General features: G+C 42.6%; 1 protein-coding gene across 1 annotated transcript in view; it reads left to right on the top strand.

Annotated features, from left to right (window-relative positions):
- Fbn2 (fibrillin 2) overlaps window positions 1–18,895 on the top strand; it is a 216,533-nt gene that overhangs the window by 84,952 nt on the left and 112,686 nt on the right. Inside the window, exon 8 of the mRNA XM_059246115.1 lies at window positions 8,947–9,072. Within this exon, the coding sequence (XP_059102098.1) occupies window positions 8,947–9,072 (126 nt within the window). The remainder of the gene's footprint in view (window positions 1–8,946; window positions 9,073–18,895) is intronic.

Raw genomic sequence — 18,895 nt, 5'->3', positions numbered from 1 at the left:
CTGGTTAGACAGCTATCTCTTTACATATGCGTATACAGTGTTTTTCCTCTACACATATAAATACATGCACACATGTTTGCTGTGAAGTTTAACTTACACATGAGGCATGATAGTTAGGTGCCGTACTCATGTTAGCACGATATTAGGAAACTTAGAGGGTTCTTGAAAACAGAGGAGAGCACCAAAGGGCAGTACAGGAGAACATATACAGCATGAATGTGCTCAGTAAAGGGGTATCTGAAACCTAAGTAAGATGAAAACTTTTATCACACCACTCAGAATGTACACAATGTTCTGTCTTCCATTTAATATTTTTGGACTGTTTGAGCGTGGCTAACTGAAATCACAGAACATGGAGCCATGTATAAGAGTGGTGTTGTCAGTCAGCCATGCCAGAAACATAGACAAATATGCCTGTGCCTTTCCATGTGTCAAAATTTATTGAGTAACAATAAATTTACAAAGTAAAGATGTTCCAGAGGCAACAATCTGCCTGATTATTCTTATTTCCTTTGTAGTCTGGTTAAGAGGAACACATTCCTTTATTCCAGTTTTAGTTGCTAATATTAACTCTTAGAAATCATGCATCACACTTATGTATGTGTGTTCGTGTGTGCATGTATATGTGTATGCACATGAATTTATGTGGGATACAAAATGAAAACAAGAGATAAAGAGGCTATGCTATGGAAGAGTTTTAAGAGGTTTAAGAAGTAGGCTGGTAAAACTGCAGAGTCTGTGTTGATAAGATAATGAACCCAAACCAGCTACAGGTAAAAGGGCAAGACCTGGTCAACAGGCAGAAGAAACAGACAGGTAGATGAACAGCACACCAGAGGGGTGAACAAGAGGATGAGCAGAAGCCAGCTGAGTAGGTTGCAGCCATGATGGGGTCTAGCTGAGTAATAACGGGGAGTTCTCTGCCTGTTGATCCTTGATGCACACACACGACGACAGGTCAGTGGTTGAAGAGGTGACTGATATCACCATCTTAGTGTGGGCATTTACCTCTTTATGGGATCCAGGTGAGGGAGTTTTACCCTTTCATGAGTCCAATGTATTGGATAAGTTCTTGACCCTGCTCTCCATGATATGGTTTTAGTATGCTCATGTGCCAGTGCAGTCTCAGTTTATCATGATGAATTACTAAGGTGGCAATAGTAAGTCATATACCAATGTCTGCTGCCTGGTTGGTACTGGACAGGTGGGGTGTGTGTGAATGTACCCAGGCTCACAGGAATTTCCCATCCTCAGAATGTAGTCAGGAGCTGCTTGTGAGATGGAGTGTTTCAGGATGAGGCACAAACTGAAAACCACCACTTTACACAGTGAGAGCAGGGCACACCCTAGTCTCAACAGGAGGATTACTGTGCTTTGTGTATGATATGCTTAGCCGATAAACTACCACCTAAATGAAAGGAGGTATCCCCTAAGGAGTCTGCGGTGAACTCTAAAAAGACTTTAGAGCTGGTAGATTGCTTCAGCATTGCTGCAGTTCGGGATCAATGTACAAACTAATTTTCTATACATTGACAGTGAGCATCCTGAAAGCGAAATTAAGGGAATTCCATTAATTAATAAGATCAGAAAGAAAGAAATGGAAACGGAATCAAAAGATTAGCACTCTGAAAACTATAAATATCACTGAAGTCAATTAAGATCTAAATAAGTGGAAATACATTATACTTTTATAGGTTGGAAGGCTTAATATTGCTGAAGTGCAAGCAGAAGGTGGAGAGCATGCTGGGAATGATGCCTCAAAGCCCACCCCAGAGACACACCTCCTCCTAGAAGACCACACCTCCTAATCTTTTCCAAAGGGTTCCACTAACTGAGTACCAGGTACTCTAACATATGAGCCTATAGAGGTCATTCTCACAAGCTGCCACAAAACTCAATAATAAAATGTCCAATTTTTGAAGTGGGCAAAGGCATTAAACACATTTTACACAAGATAGACAAAAGGTTAATAAGCACAACATGAAAATACCAGCAGGATATCCTTAGAGAAATGCAGTGTGATAACACTCCAGCTCTGCTTAAAAAAAATGCACCCCCCCCAAAAAAAAAAAAAACCACTGCAACAAACAAAAAAAGAGAATAATAAATGTAGGTAACGATGTGGAGAAACTGGAGTGTTCATACACTGTTAGTGGGAGTATAAAGGATGACTACCGCTTTGAAGACAGTTGATCTTCATGACTCGTTAGACTTTATGTTAATGACAGCTTTGTGTCCTCTAGCACCCAAGCGTAAATCACCCACATGTCCCCAATGGATGATAAGTTGCATAGTGCATCCAGCAACTCAAAGGAACAAAATGCTGAAACACACCACAGCATGGAGCAGCCTAGCAAATGTCAAACTACGTGGAAGTCATATTTCCCCGAAGACTGCACACTTTATGATCTCATTTGCATGGGCTTTGTAGAACAGTCAATTGTCTTACGGCAGAGTCTATTAATGATTACCTGGGGCTTACAGGAGGCCATGAAGAATGATTAATAGTGGAGTGGAATTGGATGGGAGGGGGTGAAGGTGTCATAAAATTAAGTTACAGTGATGGTCATGTAGCCCCGCACTATATTTAGAAAAATACAGTAGAATTTTATAAGGTGAATGTGTGAAGTGTAAAGTATGTGAAGTTTTTCTCAGTTAAGCCCTCATATACTATAAAACTCAGTGCAGTTCGTATATGTTGGCCCCTCAAAACGTAGGAGGGAGAAACCAAGCAGGAGTTTTCCATTTAGAATTTATTTTATCACACTGACATTGCCCTATTCGGACTAAAATATACAGCAATTGGTTGTACATCACATCCCAGCTCATGGATTTTCCTTCAGTCCACCAATGTACCTTAATAAGTAGAAGCTCAGTATATAACAAAAACAAGAATGTAACAAGAAAAGGTTGTACCTCATGTACAGAGGTTATTGGCACTGGTGGGTAGGAAGTATCCTAGCAGTATTTTATAAACAAAAATCGCGTGTTTTATTCACACTGAGTTTTCTGGAGCAGGTGCTCATGGCGGGCTTTTGAGGATGCCATGTCCCTGTTACAACAGAGCATCCCTCGGGCAGTGTGCTTAGAAAGCAGTGCTATCTGTGATCACTCTACTCACTGGGTTAACACCGTATCCTGCTAAGAGTAAGACCCACAAGAATACGAGCCTATGTGGCTTGGCAATCAGAAATCCAGTCAGATAGTTTTCTCTAGACCCTGTTCCCCCCCTCCCTTTTAAGCCCTGTGTTCAGACTCATCAACTCCATGTACACTCCAGTGCCCCTTATGTCTTCCAGGCCCTTCTTCTCACTCCTGGTTCCTGGGCTCTCCCCTGTCCTCTCAGTTCCTGCTCTTTTATTCCTAGACTTCACCTCTTCTCCTCAGCAGTTTCCCTGAGGTGTTGATGGTTTTCACCATTGCCTTTTTAAATTCAGCCCTGTTTATTTGACCTTTTGAAATCCCATCCATTTGTTCCATCTAATCCAAGCTGCACAGTTAATGACAAACCGTGAAAGGACGCATCTGGAACTTAGCCCTCAGCTGAAGTCCATACCAGAATCTTAGTTGGGTGGATCATGAGTCTACTTCTCTCAAACCCAACCCTCCCCATGTCCCATTCTCCCTCCATCATTCTACACCATCTGTCTTATAAATCAAGGTATATGTCTGCCGTGTCTTCCCAGTGACAGAGTTCTGTTCTTCTGTCCTGATTTCTTATTTTCTTATTAACTGTTTCCTTCTTCTTCTTCTTCTTCTTCTTCTTCTTCTTCTTCTTCTTCTTCTTCTTCTTCTTCTTCTTCTTCTTCTTCTTCTTCTCCTTCTCCTCCTCCTCCTCCTCCTCCTCCTCCTCCTCCTCCTCCTCCTCCTCCTCCTCCTCCTTCTTCTTGTCTAAGTCCAGGCATCCTGCAATATTACTTCTTCATGAAACGCTCTTGCTTCACTTAAAAATCTTAAACAGCAGACGGTTCCTTCAGAATAAAAGCCAAAGCTCTAAAGATGATGCTCCAGGATTCGGCTTCTGTTCTACCAACTGCGCCTTTTACCTCCACGTTTCCCAGCCGTTGTTTCAGACTCACTCACACCCTTCTACTTCCTGGTACTTAGGAGTCTATATTGAGTGATGGTGAGGGCCCCAGGCTTATGCCCGTGAAGCCATTTCTCTGACTAAGGAACTGTTCAGCTATTGCCTGTGAGCCGATTCACAATGTTAGGATGAAAGGGAAGGTTTGTGGAGACTTTCTTGGAGAGTTTTTCTTCCTCTTAAGAGGGCAGAGACCCTGGAGAGACAAGCTGTCCTTGACTGGATGACCCAGTCAAAGGTCTAGCTATACTTACAGTAGCTGTTTGAACCCATCAGGGAAAGAAGATGGAAGATAAGTTCGGAGTACGGAGAGGCTGTCACCAGGCTCCCAGCCTGTAACTAACTGCCTGAGCTTCCCTATTCTCCAAACCTTTTCCAGGAAACCAAGTTAGGTGAAGGAAAATGGGATATTTACAGTGTAGCCAAACCAGGGAAAGAATCTAGTTTTTCTCTGTACCTTGCCTGTATCTATTCAGAAAGACTTGGAATTCATAGAGAAGGAAGACGAGGACCAGAATGTTTAGACAGCTAGGCGTGTAAGATTTAATCTGCACTTTCGTAGAGTGCAGGGGAAGAAGAGCATCTTCACCCCATTTTGCCTCCATTCTCATCAGGTCATCTTGATTCTCCTATATTTTTACAAGGTTAATATGGTTGTAGAGCATCAGCCTGGGCGTCTTGTGACCTAAGGCGGAGACATTGGTCTAACCAATCCTGAGGTCCATGTTACTGGACTTTCAGTTATGATGCTATTAAATATCTGGCCTGTGTTTAGATCACTCTTTCTGGGATTTGAAAACCAAAGCTAGCACACTTTAAAAATTCAAAACGTTTAAGATGATGTGGGGGAAGCATAATAGACGTGCAGAAATGGCTTTCCTTTTTCCTTTGAATAGACCTGGTACCCTTAGATATACTTGTCTATGCTAAGGCAGTATGTGATGTTCATTGATATAGGGCCTCCTTTCAAATCTGATTCTAACATAGGGTCCTGAAGAAACAAATGAGTAAGAGAGCTATGTGCATGTAGTCCACTGAACAAATATGTCAATGCTAAATTTTATTAGATGAGTAAATACCAGGCGTTCATATACCGAAATGCAAAATGTCTGGACCATCCTGTTTCTGTTTCTTTGCTGTTGCTTTTGTATTGTTTTGTTTAAACCTATCTCTTTAATTCTTACAATTTGAAGAGTAACTTGCCTAAAACTATTTCAGAAAAAAATCATTTTTTTTAAATACAGAATCCTCAGCCTCCTGACACTGTTTGTGGCATATATCTATTTTGAACTTAACCTTTTAAGGTTTCTATCTCATTCTAAATACACAGAGATTTTGTAAAATGAATGTTTTAATAGAAAACCTCAAAATTGTATGTCATGGTATGCTGCTTAGTTTTTTATCAACTTCACAAAATTAGAGTCAACCGGGAAGAGGAATGGCCTATGAGCAAGTCGGTGGGGCGTTTTCTTAGCTGATTGATGTGAGAGAGTCCTGCCCCCTGTGGGTGGTACTGTCCTTGGGCAGGTGTTTCAAGGTGGTAGAAAAAGGCACACTGAGCAAGCCATGGGGAGAGAGCAGTAAAACTTTCATGCTCCCTGTGTCTCCTGTCTCTTGTCTGTCTGTTGTATGAGTCTGAGTCTGTGCCTACATGAGTTGTATGAGTCTGAACCTGTGTCTATCCCTGTGTCTGCCTGTTTTATCTGTGTCTGTCCCTCACACGGGGCTTTGCTCTGTCTTTATTGAACTGTACAGGAAGCATCATATGGGGAAGGAAGAGAATACTTGACAGAAATCTTTAATTGAGTTTTATAGGGGATTAAGTCACTGGCTACCACCAATCCCAACTGACCCAGATAACAAGCATCATCATTTATCAGCCAATATCCATAGATGGTTGCTTTCAACTTCATATGTTAGATTTTTAGAAAGTTGCTTTCTGCTTCTGTGTGCTGCTTTCAGCAAATGATGCACACACATTATCTGGGTCAAGGGTACTGAAGAGTATATAATTTAAGGTTACAACTATGCATTAGCTTACGTTGTAAAAGTTGATTGCATGGGAAACTCAAGAAATGTAAGTGTGACTGTTACATTGTTCTCTTAAAAGTAAGTTAAGCAAACTGTTTGAGTACACAGTAAGATAGCAATCTCAAGTCTCAAGTGACCTCAAGGTGTATTATTAACTTTGACTATGAGCTCCAGCAAAAGTTCCAGTCTCTTCTCTTCGAATGTAAGAGATATTTTTGTAATATTTCACCACCACACTATTCCATGGCCTCTGCTTCAGTGCCTGTCTCCAGGTTCCTTCCTTGAGTTCCTGCCTTGTCTTCCCTCGATGATGGGCTATAAGCTGTAAGATGAAACAAACAACTTTTTGCCCCAAGTTGTTTTTCTGGCCTATGTTGTATTACAACAGAAAACAGCATGTGTTTCTATATCCAGATATTTCTTTCAAAAATACCCGCCCCCCCCCCTCCAAATGTCAAACATCTTTCAAATTTCAGTTTTGGACCCAAAAAAAAAAAAAAAAAAAAGATCCTTTATTAGGAAATGCTTACAAATAAAAGTTAGTGTTCAAATGAAGGCCATGAGATCTTATAATGTTTAAGAATTTTCATTAATGCTAAACTACCCAAACTCTTGGACTGTTGATATTTTGGACAATGAAGAGAACAATGAAGATGCAGGTTCAGTCCTCCATTTGTGCCTCCTGCTCCACATCCTGCTGTTCTCTGTTCTGTCCCCTTGGGGAGAGGCCATTTATGGTGATACCTGTTGTTTGCGGTCTAACTGTTCCTGCTTGTCTCTGTGCAACTCTCCATTGTGTGAAAGCACGGTGTGCCTGAAGATGGCCGCACAGGATGCCACAGCTCCTAATTTGCACACATGGTTTCGTTTTGCGGGGTGACGGCTGATGGGAGTGCTGTTACCGCATCACACATTTGCTCCTCATTTGTGTAGGCAATTCATGTTAGAATTCTGATCTCCCAGGGGGATTGGTAGATATGGATTTGTGCCTCTGTCCTTCAGCAGCTGTTGAATCTCAAATGAAGATAATAGTTTAGAGGATGTCTGAATGTTCGCCTTCTTTTTGAAGAATATACAAAGGAGATTTAAAAAAAAAAATCCAGTGGTTGCTTCGTGATGCAATTCATTAACCTGGTGATTAGTCGGAATGAATGGGCAAAAAGTAATGAGTGCATCAATAGAGGGATATCAAAAAGAGATGGGTAACTTTATGTGTTTTTATTTAAAACTTTCAATCGTTTATTTCTTATATTTTCCACTTCATAGTTTTAATTGCTTTCTGATTGTTTGAGAATCTCACACTTGTCTGTGATGTGTTTGATCAAATGTCCCCATTCTCTCTCCCCTCTAGCTCTTTCTCTTTCTCCCTCACTACTTCCCCGCGCCTCCCCCCACCTCCCATCCCTCAGCTGCTCTGTTTTTAACACTGAGTCTCCTTTGTGCTGTCCATATGTGTACTGATGTCGGACCTGCTACTCAGGCTAGCTTCTCAGGGACCACATCCCTAAAGAAAGCTGGCTCTCCCTCCTCTGGCAGCCATCAGCTGTCAACTGCTCCTCAGCTAAGGGTGGGCCTTCATGTCTGCCTCCCTTCTGCATGCTGGGATTTGGGCTAGCTTTGTCTTAGGGCACGTCTTGTGCCTGCTGTCACAGCCCCTGTGAGTTCACGTGAACTTTCTGTGTACTGCCAGGCCCAGGGAATCCTGCTTGACTGTGAAAGTTCACTACCCCTGACAGTCTTTCTACCCCTTCTTTTGCAGTGATCCCTGAAGCTCAGGGGGAGAGGTGTAATTATGGAGCTTAAATGTTTTCCCTCTCATTTATAATTAAAATGCAGTTATTTTCCCTGTCTTGCAAATTGAGACACTCTAAAAGAATGTATACAGCACAAGAGGACAAGAACATAAAAGAAACAAAAAGTTCCCATTTACTTTGATTTTGAGTAATTATGTTTATGACTTTTATAATTGCTTCCTCTATTCAGTGGTCTTTACTACACCGATGTCTTTGCTAACAATGCCCACAATTGGGTATCCCTGCCTGGGTTTTCTCCCAGCGGCTCATTTCCTTTGTAAAAGGGATTAACATTCAGCTCCCAGTGTGCCTAACTGAAGTTTTGTTTGACTTTCTACCTCTCTCTGCTCCTGGGATTAAAAGGGAAGTACAGGAAAGCTTATAGAGACTCTCCTGCTTTAGGTCAATTTAAGAAAAAGCAGACTTTCGTGCCTGTGAAAGGAAGCAGTCCATTCCCGGGATTAAGCAGAGTGGATACACACAAAGAGCGTAGGAAAAGTGGATCCTTCCCGGTGCCTCTCACACTTTCTTGTTACAACAGTTGTACATTGTTTCAAATTGAAGTTATTCCCAGAATGTCAAATGTACCCACATCCAAATGCACCTACCATCAGCACATCCTAAAACCAAATGGGAAAAGATAATCCGATACTCTCTGTTAGTTCCGATGATGGTTGTTAAAATGAGCTATGTTTGTATTTAATTATTCCATATTTAAAAGGTAATTGTATATGTGCATTTTTGAAGGGCTCCAGAAGGATAATTCAGAGCTAAAACGTTGACATCTTATTTGCAATTTAAGTTGCATTTGAAGGGAAAGGGCTTATATAGAGTTTTGCTTAAGTTGGCCTTGTTTTGCTATCCTGGGAGGCTACTCTCAACTCAGTTCCCATAGATATGTGTGAGAAATTCCTTAGGGCCTGAAACAAGAGTATCTTCAGGGTTACATGATCTGACCTAATCAACCATGAGTGCGCTCATAGTTTTTAAATCCTTTTGTTTAATGAAGGCCTTTCTCAATTATCTTCCCTTGATTAGACATCGATGAGTGCAGTGTGGTTCCTGGGGTCTGTGAAACCGGTGACTGTTCCAACACCGTGGGAAGCTATTTTTGTGTCTGTCCGCGTGGCTTCGTAACCTCCACAGATGGCTCACGGTGCATTGGTAAGCCTTGTGTTTCGAAGGTACAATACGTGTGCGCAGCTTCTTTATAATGACAGGACAGCCCGAACAGGTATGAAGATGGTAACGATTATAAAACCATTGGGAAAAAATGGATGAAAGTGTTGTTCTACAGCCTTAGCAGTATTTAGCATCACGAAAGGATTGATAGACCAGGTACTGTTTGTAAAGGCTTCACTTTCCCGAGCCATCTGGCTTAGTTTTATGTTGTCAAAATCATTTTTTGGAAGGAAGATTTCGTCAGGATGTAACTGTTGCCCAGCATTGCAGGCACAGCACAAGAAAGATGTAAAATCTGCTTGGGGAACTGGAATATAGTAATTAAAGGTTCTTTTGTTGCTATGAATCATGAACACAGAGAGCATCTTATTTACTTAAGCTTGTTTATTCTGGTAAAAAGTACTTATTACAAAGGAGGAGCTGGCACCCCTAATTTTGTGTTTCAAGCACATTCAAATTAAAGCCAAATATACTTACACGGTCTGCCCTGTTTAAAAAGATGAAGATGTACTTTGCAGCCATGGTGTATGTCATCCATCAGGAAGCATGCCTTAGGCTTCTGTCGTGTGAGCGCAGAGATTATGAAATGCCCTTTGATGTACAATTGTGTTATAGTTTGTTATCTTCTCATTCCTTGCCTTGAGTATTCATCCCAGTCAGTTCCAATATTGAGCTAATAATAGCTGCAAAGAGAGGGACAAGGATGTACAATCTCTATAGCAACACTCAAGATTTATATAATGATGAATTAGAGAAATTAGTCTAGTGCCCAAAGAATAGAGTTTCATGGTCCAGCAAAAGGAACAAGTGGGATAATGAGGCTTTCCCTCAGTCTGGCAGTTAGTGTATCAGTAGCTCCCTGGGGAGTGGGGGGGGGGTGGTCTATGGATTAGTGAGAGTACCAAGTAAATCAGTTTACGAGCTAGAACTACAGAGTTAAGGAGATAAACTGAAAATCTCATACCATCAATAAAGGACTATGGCTTGAAACCATTTGATGAATATCTTATCTACCAGGCACTAAACTAGCTATGGCCATCCATCAGCGAGTGTGAAAGGTGTATGTCCTGCCATCGGAGGTCCGGGTTGTTATCACAGATAATAGGATCCCAGGATAGACATGTCGGTGACCGTGACGGTCACGGCTCTCACCAGTTGTACATGACGTGGGAGGCACTGCACACCCTCAGTCTCACCTGCAGATCTGTTAGGACTCAGGAAAGCTGCTGGTCTCTCTCCACCTCCACTGTAGAAAGTGGTCGATAGAATAGTCCCATTATGCTCGCTGTTATTATTAGGAGAAACAAGGAATGATAGATATTTCTACACTTCACCACAAGGTTTGTGGACTCGTTATCTTTCTTCTCTTTGTTTTCCCAGTAAATTAAAAATAGCCTGTTAGTCTCTTGCATGTCTTCACTGAGCTCGTATTCAGGGCTCAGCTGTAACCACCTCCGTCTGACCTTACATGCACATCTCTCGTCGTGAAGTGTGGTAGCATTGCCTTGTTTGCCAGCAGACTCCTCTGCCTGCGTTACTGTGGTTTTTCTGTTCCGTACTCATCAAAGCTCACTCGTTCTTTGAGGATTAAATTGGGAATGTTTTTTAACAGCCACTCCTACGTAATCTTAATTTTCTTCTTAGATGAAATGAATGAGCCCCTCATGAATGAGCCCCTCCTACAAGACCCACGTCCCGTAGCTGGGGGTCTCTTGTCCTCTCACAGGTGCCCCTGCTCTTCCCACCAGCCAGACTTTGGGCTCCTGCCTTAGCCGGCCTCATGGATCTCAGGCTTCCTGTCATACATCGTCATACGCATTTCCTGGAGTCAGTGCACTTGAATGAATGGGAAAGCCACCAAATGTGTGAACGGGACAATAGTGGGTGTAGGAGTCTCATTTGGTCAATGACATCTTTGTGTCATTTGGCTGTCTGATGGACAAGATGATGCAGGACTGACTCATAGTCCTGGATACTTCACAGGTTGACTCCAGATGCTGACCCCTGAGCCTCCAGAAATCCCCCTCATTTAAGAGGAAACATTCTATCCCAGTGGACAGAGGGAGGGCACCCCCAAAAATAGAAAAGTGAAAAATGACTCCCAGAAATTACAAAGCTAGTGCTAAAGTTAAGTAACCAGCTTAATTTAAAAAATATATACACATTATATTTTGAATAAGTGTATGTTTCCATGTATGAGAAAAAAAAACAAATACAGCATTTTAACATGTAAGAGGTTTTTGAGTTTTAAAAATCTTGAGTGTCTATTTTCTTTTTTTTTATTATTTTTTTTTCAATTTTTATTTTGCAATACAATTCAGTTCTATATATCAGCCACGGATTCCCTTGTTCTCCCCTCTCCTGCCCCCCTCACCTTCCCCCCAGCCCGCCCCCCATTCCCATCTCCTCCAGGGCAAAGCCTTCCCTGCAGACTGAGATCAACCTGGTAGACTCAGTCCAGGCAGGTCCAGTCCCCTCCTCCCAGGCCGAGCCAAGGGACCCTGCATAGGCCCCAGGTTTCAAACAGCCGACTCATGCAATGAGCACAGGACCCAGTGCCACTGCCTGGATGCCTCCCAAACAGATCAGGCCAATCAACTGTCTCACCCACTCAGAGGGCCTGATCCAGTTGGTGACCCCTCAGCCATTGGTTCATATTTCATGTGTTTTCGTTCGTTTGGCTATTTGTCCCTGTGCTTTATCCAACCTTGGTCTCAACAATTCTCGCTCATATAAACCCTCCTCATTCTCGCTAATTGGACTCCCAGAGATCCACCCGAGGCCTAGTCATGGATCTCTGCATCCAGATCCCTCAGTAGTTGGATGAGGTTTCTAGCACGACAATTAGGGTGTTTGGCCTGGAAAACAGGACCCCAAGAAAGACACGGGGATCGCCCAATGACCGAGAAATGGAATGAGATCTACATGAACACCCTGGACATGAGTGGGGGTAGTGAAGGGCGAGGGTCGAGGGAAAGAAAGCTTGGGGGAGCGGGAGATCCCAGCTGGATCAACAACAGAGAGGGAGAACAAGGAATAGGAGACCATGGTAAATGAAGACCACATGAGAATAGGAAGAAGCAAAGTGCTAGAGAGGCCCACAGAAATCCACAAAGATACCCCCACAACAGACTGCTGGCAATGGTCGAGAGACAGCCCGAACTGACCTACTCTGGTGATGGAGTGTCTATTTTCTTAGATTGAATTTACTTATGATAGACTCTTACGTCATGGATATATGGATCCCCCTCGGTTGTTTGTTTTTTTGTTTTTGTTTTTTGTTTTTTGTTTTTTGTTTTTTTTTTTTGTTTTGTTTTTCGAGACAGGGTTTCTCTGTGTAGCTTTTGCGCCTTTCCTGGGACTCACTTGGTAGCCCAGGCTGGCCTCGAACTCACAGAGATCCGCCTGGCTCTGCCTCCCGAGTGCTGGGATTAAAGGCGTGCGCCACCACTGCCCGGCGGTTGTTTGTTTTGTAAGTGCATAGTGTACCTGCTAATGATGCTGAGCGGGATGAACTCAGAACAGTCTTTAGTACGAAGCTTCATGCTATCTCAGCTCTGTTCTGAGAGCGACACTTGATGCATCGGCCCTGCTCCCTTGTCCTAGTTAACACCGTTCTCCTCCAGTGTCGTAGGAAAACCAACAGAGTCAATATGCTGAGCCTAAAGCCCAGTATAAAGCATCAGGAGACCGAGCCTTTTTTTTACCCCCCGCAGACAAGAGAAGAGTTTCATGGGGCAGAAGCATTTCGCTAGTTATTTTAATTTTCAAATAATATAGCCCTCCCATTTCATTAATGCTAAATTAGGAAGACAAATCCTAACTTAATTTTACCTAGTGTGTTAATTTTTTTTAAATCCAGGAAAAAAATGTAATTTAGAAACTAACATATGCCACCTTTAAAAAGAGTTGAAGTGTCCTGTCGCTAATAGCATTTTCCTTAAAAGCATTTTCATAGTGTTATTTAATGAACCTTATGTCATTTTGGAATTTGCTCCCCTCGGGCATCATTAATACCTAATTTCCACAATTTAATCCAGGCACTGAAGAATGACTGGCACAAGGAGTAATAAGTAATGAATGTTTAAGCCGCAGAGAGCAGGCTGGATGCAGGCAAAGGAGGCTGGCTGGCTTTTTGTGCTCACACGGCTAGCTAGCATCCGCCCTTGACAGGGACTGGCTAGGGCCAGACCATCAGAGGCAAGAAAAGTTTAGAAAAAGCGATTAGAAATTCTTGCAGAAAGTGATGTTGTGACAGCATTCTAATGCATTTTCCTCCAGCTTTACACGTTTTGTTATACGGTGTCACCTGGAACGTCCTGAGGATATAAACCTGAAAATATAATGTGAAGTGTGTGTGTGTGTGTGTGTGTGTGTGTGTGTGTGTGAGAGAGAGAGAGAGAGAGAGAGAGAGAGAGAGAGAGAGAGAGAGAGAGAGAAAGAGAGAGAGAACATTTGAAGGAGGAAGTAACTCACTGCTAAATACTTTCAAAGTATTGTGTACCATTAAGTAAAAGAAAAGAAAAGGCTAAAGCTGGCAAGATGTCCCAGAAGTAAAGTACTTATGCAAGCCTCGTGACCTGAGTTTGATCCCCAGAACACACATAAAGGTGGGAGGAGAGAACCACCTCCACACAGTTGTCTTCTAACCGCCACACGTACAGAATAATAACAAAAACGTTTTAAATGTTGATAAGGTTAAAATTCTAAAGAGAACACTGGAGGGACAGCTCCATGAATGAAGTACTTGCTCTGCGAGCGTGAGGGCCAGAGATCAGCTCCTCACAACCCACACAGAAGCCAGGCAGGTGTGACTGTGTAATCCCAGCACTCAGAGGGCAGAAACAGGAGATCCCTGAGCAAACAGGTTAGTCAGAGTAGCCGGAAATAGCCATCCCCAGGTTCAGTGAGAAACTCTGCTCAACAAAGTGGAGATCAACCGAGGAAGGCACTTGTTATCAATTTGAGCTTCCATCCATATGTCCACACCCATGCACGTGTACCCCACACACATGTGCAACACACACATACACACACGCACACACACATGCACACACACACACATGCACACACACACACACACACACACACACACACACACACACACACACACACCATTGAAAGGAAAATCCTCAAGGAGCTGAGCACCAGTGTAGATCTTTAATAAGTGTGTAGAGCTGGACCCATGGGAGGAATAAGATTGGCCAAACAGGGGAATGCTGTAGGCAACTGGGTGCTGAAAGTGTCCCATAGGGGCTCAGGAGACACTGAGCAGAGCTTAGTTGGGAAAGAACTGAGTAAGAGACTGGTTGGCAATAAAATAAAAAGGATGGGTTGAGACTAAGTCTGATGCTAGAGTTGACTGCAGGTAGATCCTGAATGCAGTGAGGGTCCATCAAGAGTTCAAAGCAGGCTAAGGCATGAAAATCAATGGGCCAGGAGTCCTGTGTCAGTCAAAAGGAAAGATCATCATTCAGTGACCTAGTTTGATGACTATTGAATGCTCTTTAAAACTCGGAATGTAGCAATGGTATGTATAATGTGTGGCACTCTGTGTTATGTTTTGTGCTAATTTCTGGTACATTTGCAAGAAAACACTTGAGGAAGAACCTAAAATACCTAAAGATTTTTTTCTTTATAAAAGCTAGAAGGCAGGTCAAGGATGACCATTGTGGTAACTAGTTCACAATTGTATAAAAGCAAACCAGTGATTAAGAAAGAGGGCCCAAAGATGAAACAAGACAAGGATTAATCTTAACTACCTCAAGGGAAGCAGTGAACCTGGTTCCCACTGTGGTTCAATTTCTTCCTTTGCTCTTACTTCAGTTCCTATTGAATAATATCAACAGGTAGTTTGCATAAAAGTATCCTGGGACAAGACAGCTCTGTGGAGTTAGTTAATCCACAGTAACCCAAGGTGGAACTAGGCCATCAGAGATGTGGATGTTTATCTAGTGTCAGGACACCAACTGTCATGAGTGTTCTGACCAGGGCCAACTTTCTCTGCTCTGTGTTTTAAGGAGTAGAGATCACTTAGTACAGATATGCATACTTCAGGTTGCCATCCCCAAGTCTAACCAAGGATTCATCATCCATCACACCCTGTCATCAGTCACTAGTTCTCTTCAACCAAATTTAGACTAAATGCCAGACCGTAAGGCACATTCTGATGATCGTACCACGATTTTGTTTCAATAAAGATTTATATTTTATTCAGAGGGGGTAAATTGTTTCCTCTTTCTGGGGACCGTGGTAAATAAGACTTGGCAAAGCCTGCTTGGGAATTTAACAAGTATGGTGATGCCTAGATGACTAGAAAATGTACTCTTCTTGCTTACAACCTGTCAGTCTAGTTGAGTGCACACCAGGTGTTAGGACCATGTGATTATGGATTTTCTTTGACTTTGGCCCCAGTAAATCCTTGCTTCAAGGAATAATGTTTCTGGGCAGCTTTCATTTCTGACAGAGCTCTTCTGAATGTATTCTCTCTTGATAAAATGCCTTACTGCAGCACTTGGTAAGGACCATGGAATTACAGATACACTGGACCAGACTGAACTGGCTTCCTTTACAGTATATCTTTTTGTGGACCTGAACCATGGGTGCCACCATTCTGTACCTCGTGTTAGAATATTCTGTGTGTGTGTGTGTGTGTGTGTGTGTGTTTTATTCTGTGTGTTTTGATTCAAGGGATTAGACGTGAGTCCGCCATCTCTATGCTGTTATTAGAGGAGAGTAATCATGTAGTTTGTGAAAATATTTATTGTTTTCTTTATAGTCCTCCCTCTGCCTCTGCCCTCTCACAGATGGCCTAGTATCCTAGGTGCATGTTACAACACTATCTTGAGATTTCCAAACCGTAGACTAGTGTGTAACACGAACCTTAAAAGGTCTTAATAGAAAAACCCGGAGCCAGATATTGGGGTAAATTCTGAAAGATCAGAGAGACAGAACACGCCACAGCCAACCTCACCTCACCAACTCCTCAGCAGATCCTGTTTCCACAAATCCTCAGACTGAAAGCCTCTGAGTCCTCTCCCCTGATGGTCTCAGTTGAACTGCTTAAAAGCCTCTACTTCCTGGTCCTCACGTCTTATATACCTTTCTGCTTCCTACCATCACTTCCTGGGATTAAAGGCGTGTGTCCTTCCCAAGCAAAGATATGAGATCTCAAGTGCTGGGATTAAAGATGTGTGCCACCACTGCCTGGCTCTGTTCCCAGTGTGACCTTGAACTCACAGAGATCCAGATGGATCTCTGCCTCCTGAGTGATAGGATTAAAGGCGTGTGCACAGAGCCTATGGTTATAAATTCTCAAGAGGCAGCTGCTTCCTTTTCCCACAGCTCCAGCATAGAGACAGGCATGTCTCCTCACTTCCCTCACTCTGTCACTCATGCCCTCAGGACACTGGTCTTTGAGGCACCTAGTCACACCATGGTGGGTGGAATCTAGACTTCCTGTTCTGGATGCTTTGTGCCTTGTGAAGCTGTAACAGAGGTTTGGCAAATCTGTAGTTTAATAGAAGCTGAAAAGTGAAACCCAGCTGCACACTTAATTCCCCAGACGCCCATCTTCACTTCATTTGGGGGCTCCTTTTTCTCTTGGCTTTCGTGTCAGCAGGGTGCTGTTTTTCCATACATTTTTTTGTACTCTTCAGGATAATTTCATTAAGAGGGACATTTGAGGTAGACAGTCTACCACATGGCCAGGGGGCCTATTGTTTTATTTCATTTTCCCACCAGCTTCAATCCATGAGTAAGAAGAGTTAAATAAAGTTATGGAAGTAAACCTAGGTCTCCTGACTCAAGGCTGTGATTTTGGTTTTGTTTTCAAACATGCCACAAGCTCTTCCAGGCAAAAGCCTTGCCAAATTTCATGTTTTCATCCTACCTTGTAACATTGGTTGTATTCTATAGTTTGAGGGATTATTTTTAAGAGTTCAGGGCTTACTTATCTTAATTTACATCTTGTTCATGAGAAGTACATCAATCAAGTAGAGCTAAGCATATGAGACTTTGGCTCCTAGAATGAATATTTTAAAATGTGTTCCCATGACTAACTTTACAATAGAAATTAACCTGGGATATTATTCCCAGCTACAAACTGTTCAAACCCAGCTCCTAAGGTGTTTAGTGTCTCCCGTGGCTGTAATCATACATGCATACAGCAGATCCGGTGCTTTGCTTTACAGCGAGCTGAGCCTCTATTGGAAATCAAAGGGATACATTTCCCTTCCTGCTGGCTCTCTGAAAGCCAACTCATTTGTTTCAAGCTGGCTTGGAAGCAATCCGAGATTGCTATGGACCATTCGCAGAAATGGTGTTAGACTATGTAATTAATGCCAAGAATGTCAGCTGTATATATGATTGGAATTATTTGCAATGTTTTTTTATAATTTCATGAGTACTGTATTTACACCATTTCTATCCCTCCTTCTTCCTCCTCCAACTCCTCCCATGGCCCCCTTAGATTGATGACCTCTTTTTCTTTAATTAGTATTGTTACACCTATGCATGTGTGTGCAACCTATTGAGTCCATTTAGTGTTGCTTGTATTGATTTGTGTTTAGGACTGACCACTTGGGACTGGATAGCCTGTCAAGAAGCTTGTCTGTGGGGAAAACTGATTCTCCCTCTCTGTCTGTGTCTTTGGTGTGATGCTCCTGAGTATTGCCCTGTACCTTTTTACAATCATGGAGAAAATGTCTTTGAATACATCTTGATAACCAGGCACGGTGGTAAACATCCATAATCTAGCACTTAGAGGCTGGGGATGGATGGTTTCATGGAGCTACCTTGGGCTTCGCAGTAAGCTCTGGGGCTGCCTGAGCTGTCTGTTACAACCCCGGGGGCTTTTTTGTTTGTTTATTTGTTTGACAAATATGTCGGTGCACATAATTAACTGGACATAACTTTTTCATTCGGGTGATTGTACATCAAGTTTGTCAATGATCTGGGTTTTTATTCTGGTGTGATTGGGAGTTGACCGTCCTTGGTGACCACTAAAACTTGTCTTCCTGTGTTACCTGCCACCCTGCTTCTGTCTCAGTTCAGCTGACAAAGTGACCTCTAGTGGACTCAAATTTGATTTGTTACTTTTCTACCCCAAATCCTCCAGATAGCGCACCAACGCCTTACCATATCTGAATTGCCAAACTCAATGACACCTTTTTTCTTTTTTTATTATTAAGAAATTTTCTATTCATTTTACATACTAACCACAGATCCCCCTCTCTTATTACTTAACTTAACCCATGTCTATTACTCTATGTGTTGCCACGGACATTACCTGTCTGCAGGCATCTTGTTGCTCCTTGAGTGGCAGGCTGGCGTCACTCCAACTCTCCTTTCTGTTTCTCTCTCTTGAGTTAGAATGTCCTGCCTAATCTTATTCTGCCTCGCCATTGGTCAAACAGCTTTATTTATCAACCAATCAGAGCAATACCTATTCACAGCATGGCCCTGGCTACTGCCCTCATCAAAGTCTTTGCTCACCTGAATGGCTCCTGTGCCCTCTTGATGGCTCTGCCTTCTCTTCTGATAGTTCCCACCACAGTCAAGATCTTAAAAATGTCAGCCGTTATCTTTTCTCTAATTGAAGCCATCCCAGCCACAAACCCTCACAACATTGCATTCAAATCCCATTCAAGTCCTTTCACAGTGACCTTAGGGCTCCTGTGACAGCGGCCTCTGCAATTTCTTCTTCTTTTGTCAATTGGGACCCTGTTCTTTGTACGGTTGCAGCCCATGTACTCAGACGTCGGCCTCTGTGGTGGCTTCTGATTGGTCTTTTTGTTTTGTTTTG

This window comes from Peromyscus eremicus, chromosome 19, assembly GCF_949786415.1.
Source record: "Peromyscus eremicus chromosome 19, PerEre_H2_v1, whole genome shotgun sequence".
In the NCBI taxonomy this organism is placed as follows: Eukaryota; Metazoa; Chordata; class Mammalia; order Rodentia; family Cricetidae; genus Peromyscus; species Peromyscus eremicus.
The sequence above is the reverse complement of the archived record's forward strand: the minus strand, read 5'-3'. Positions and strand labels throughout refer to the sequence as shown.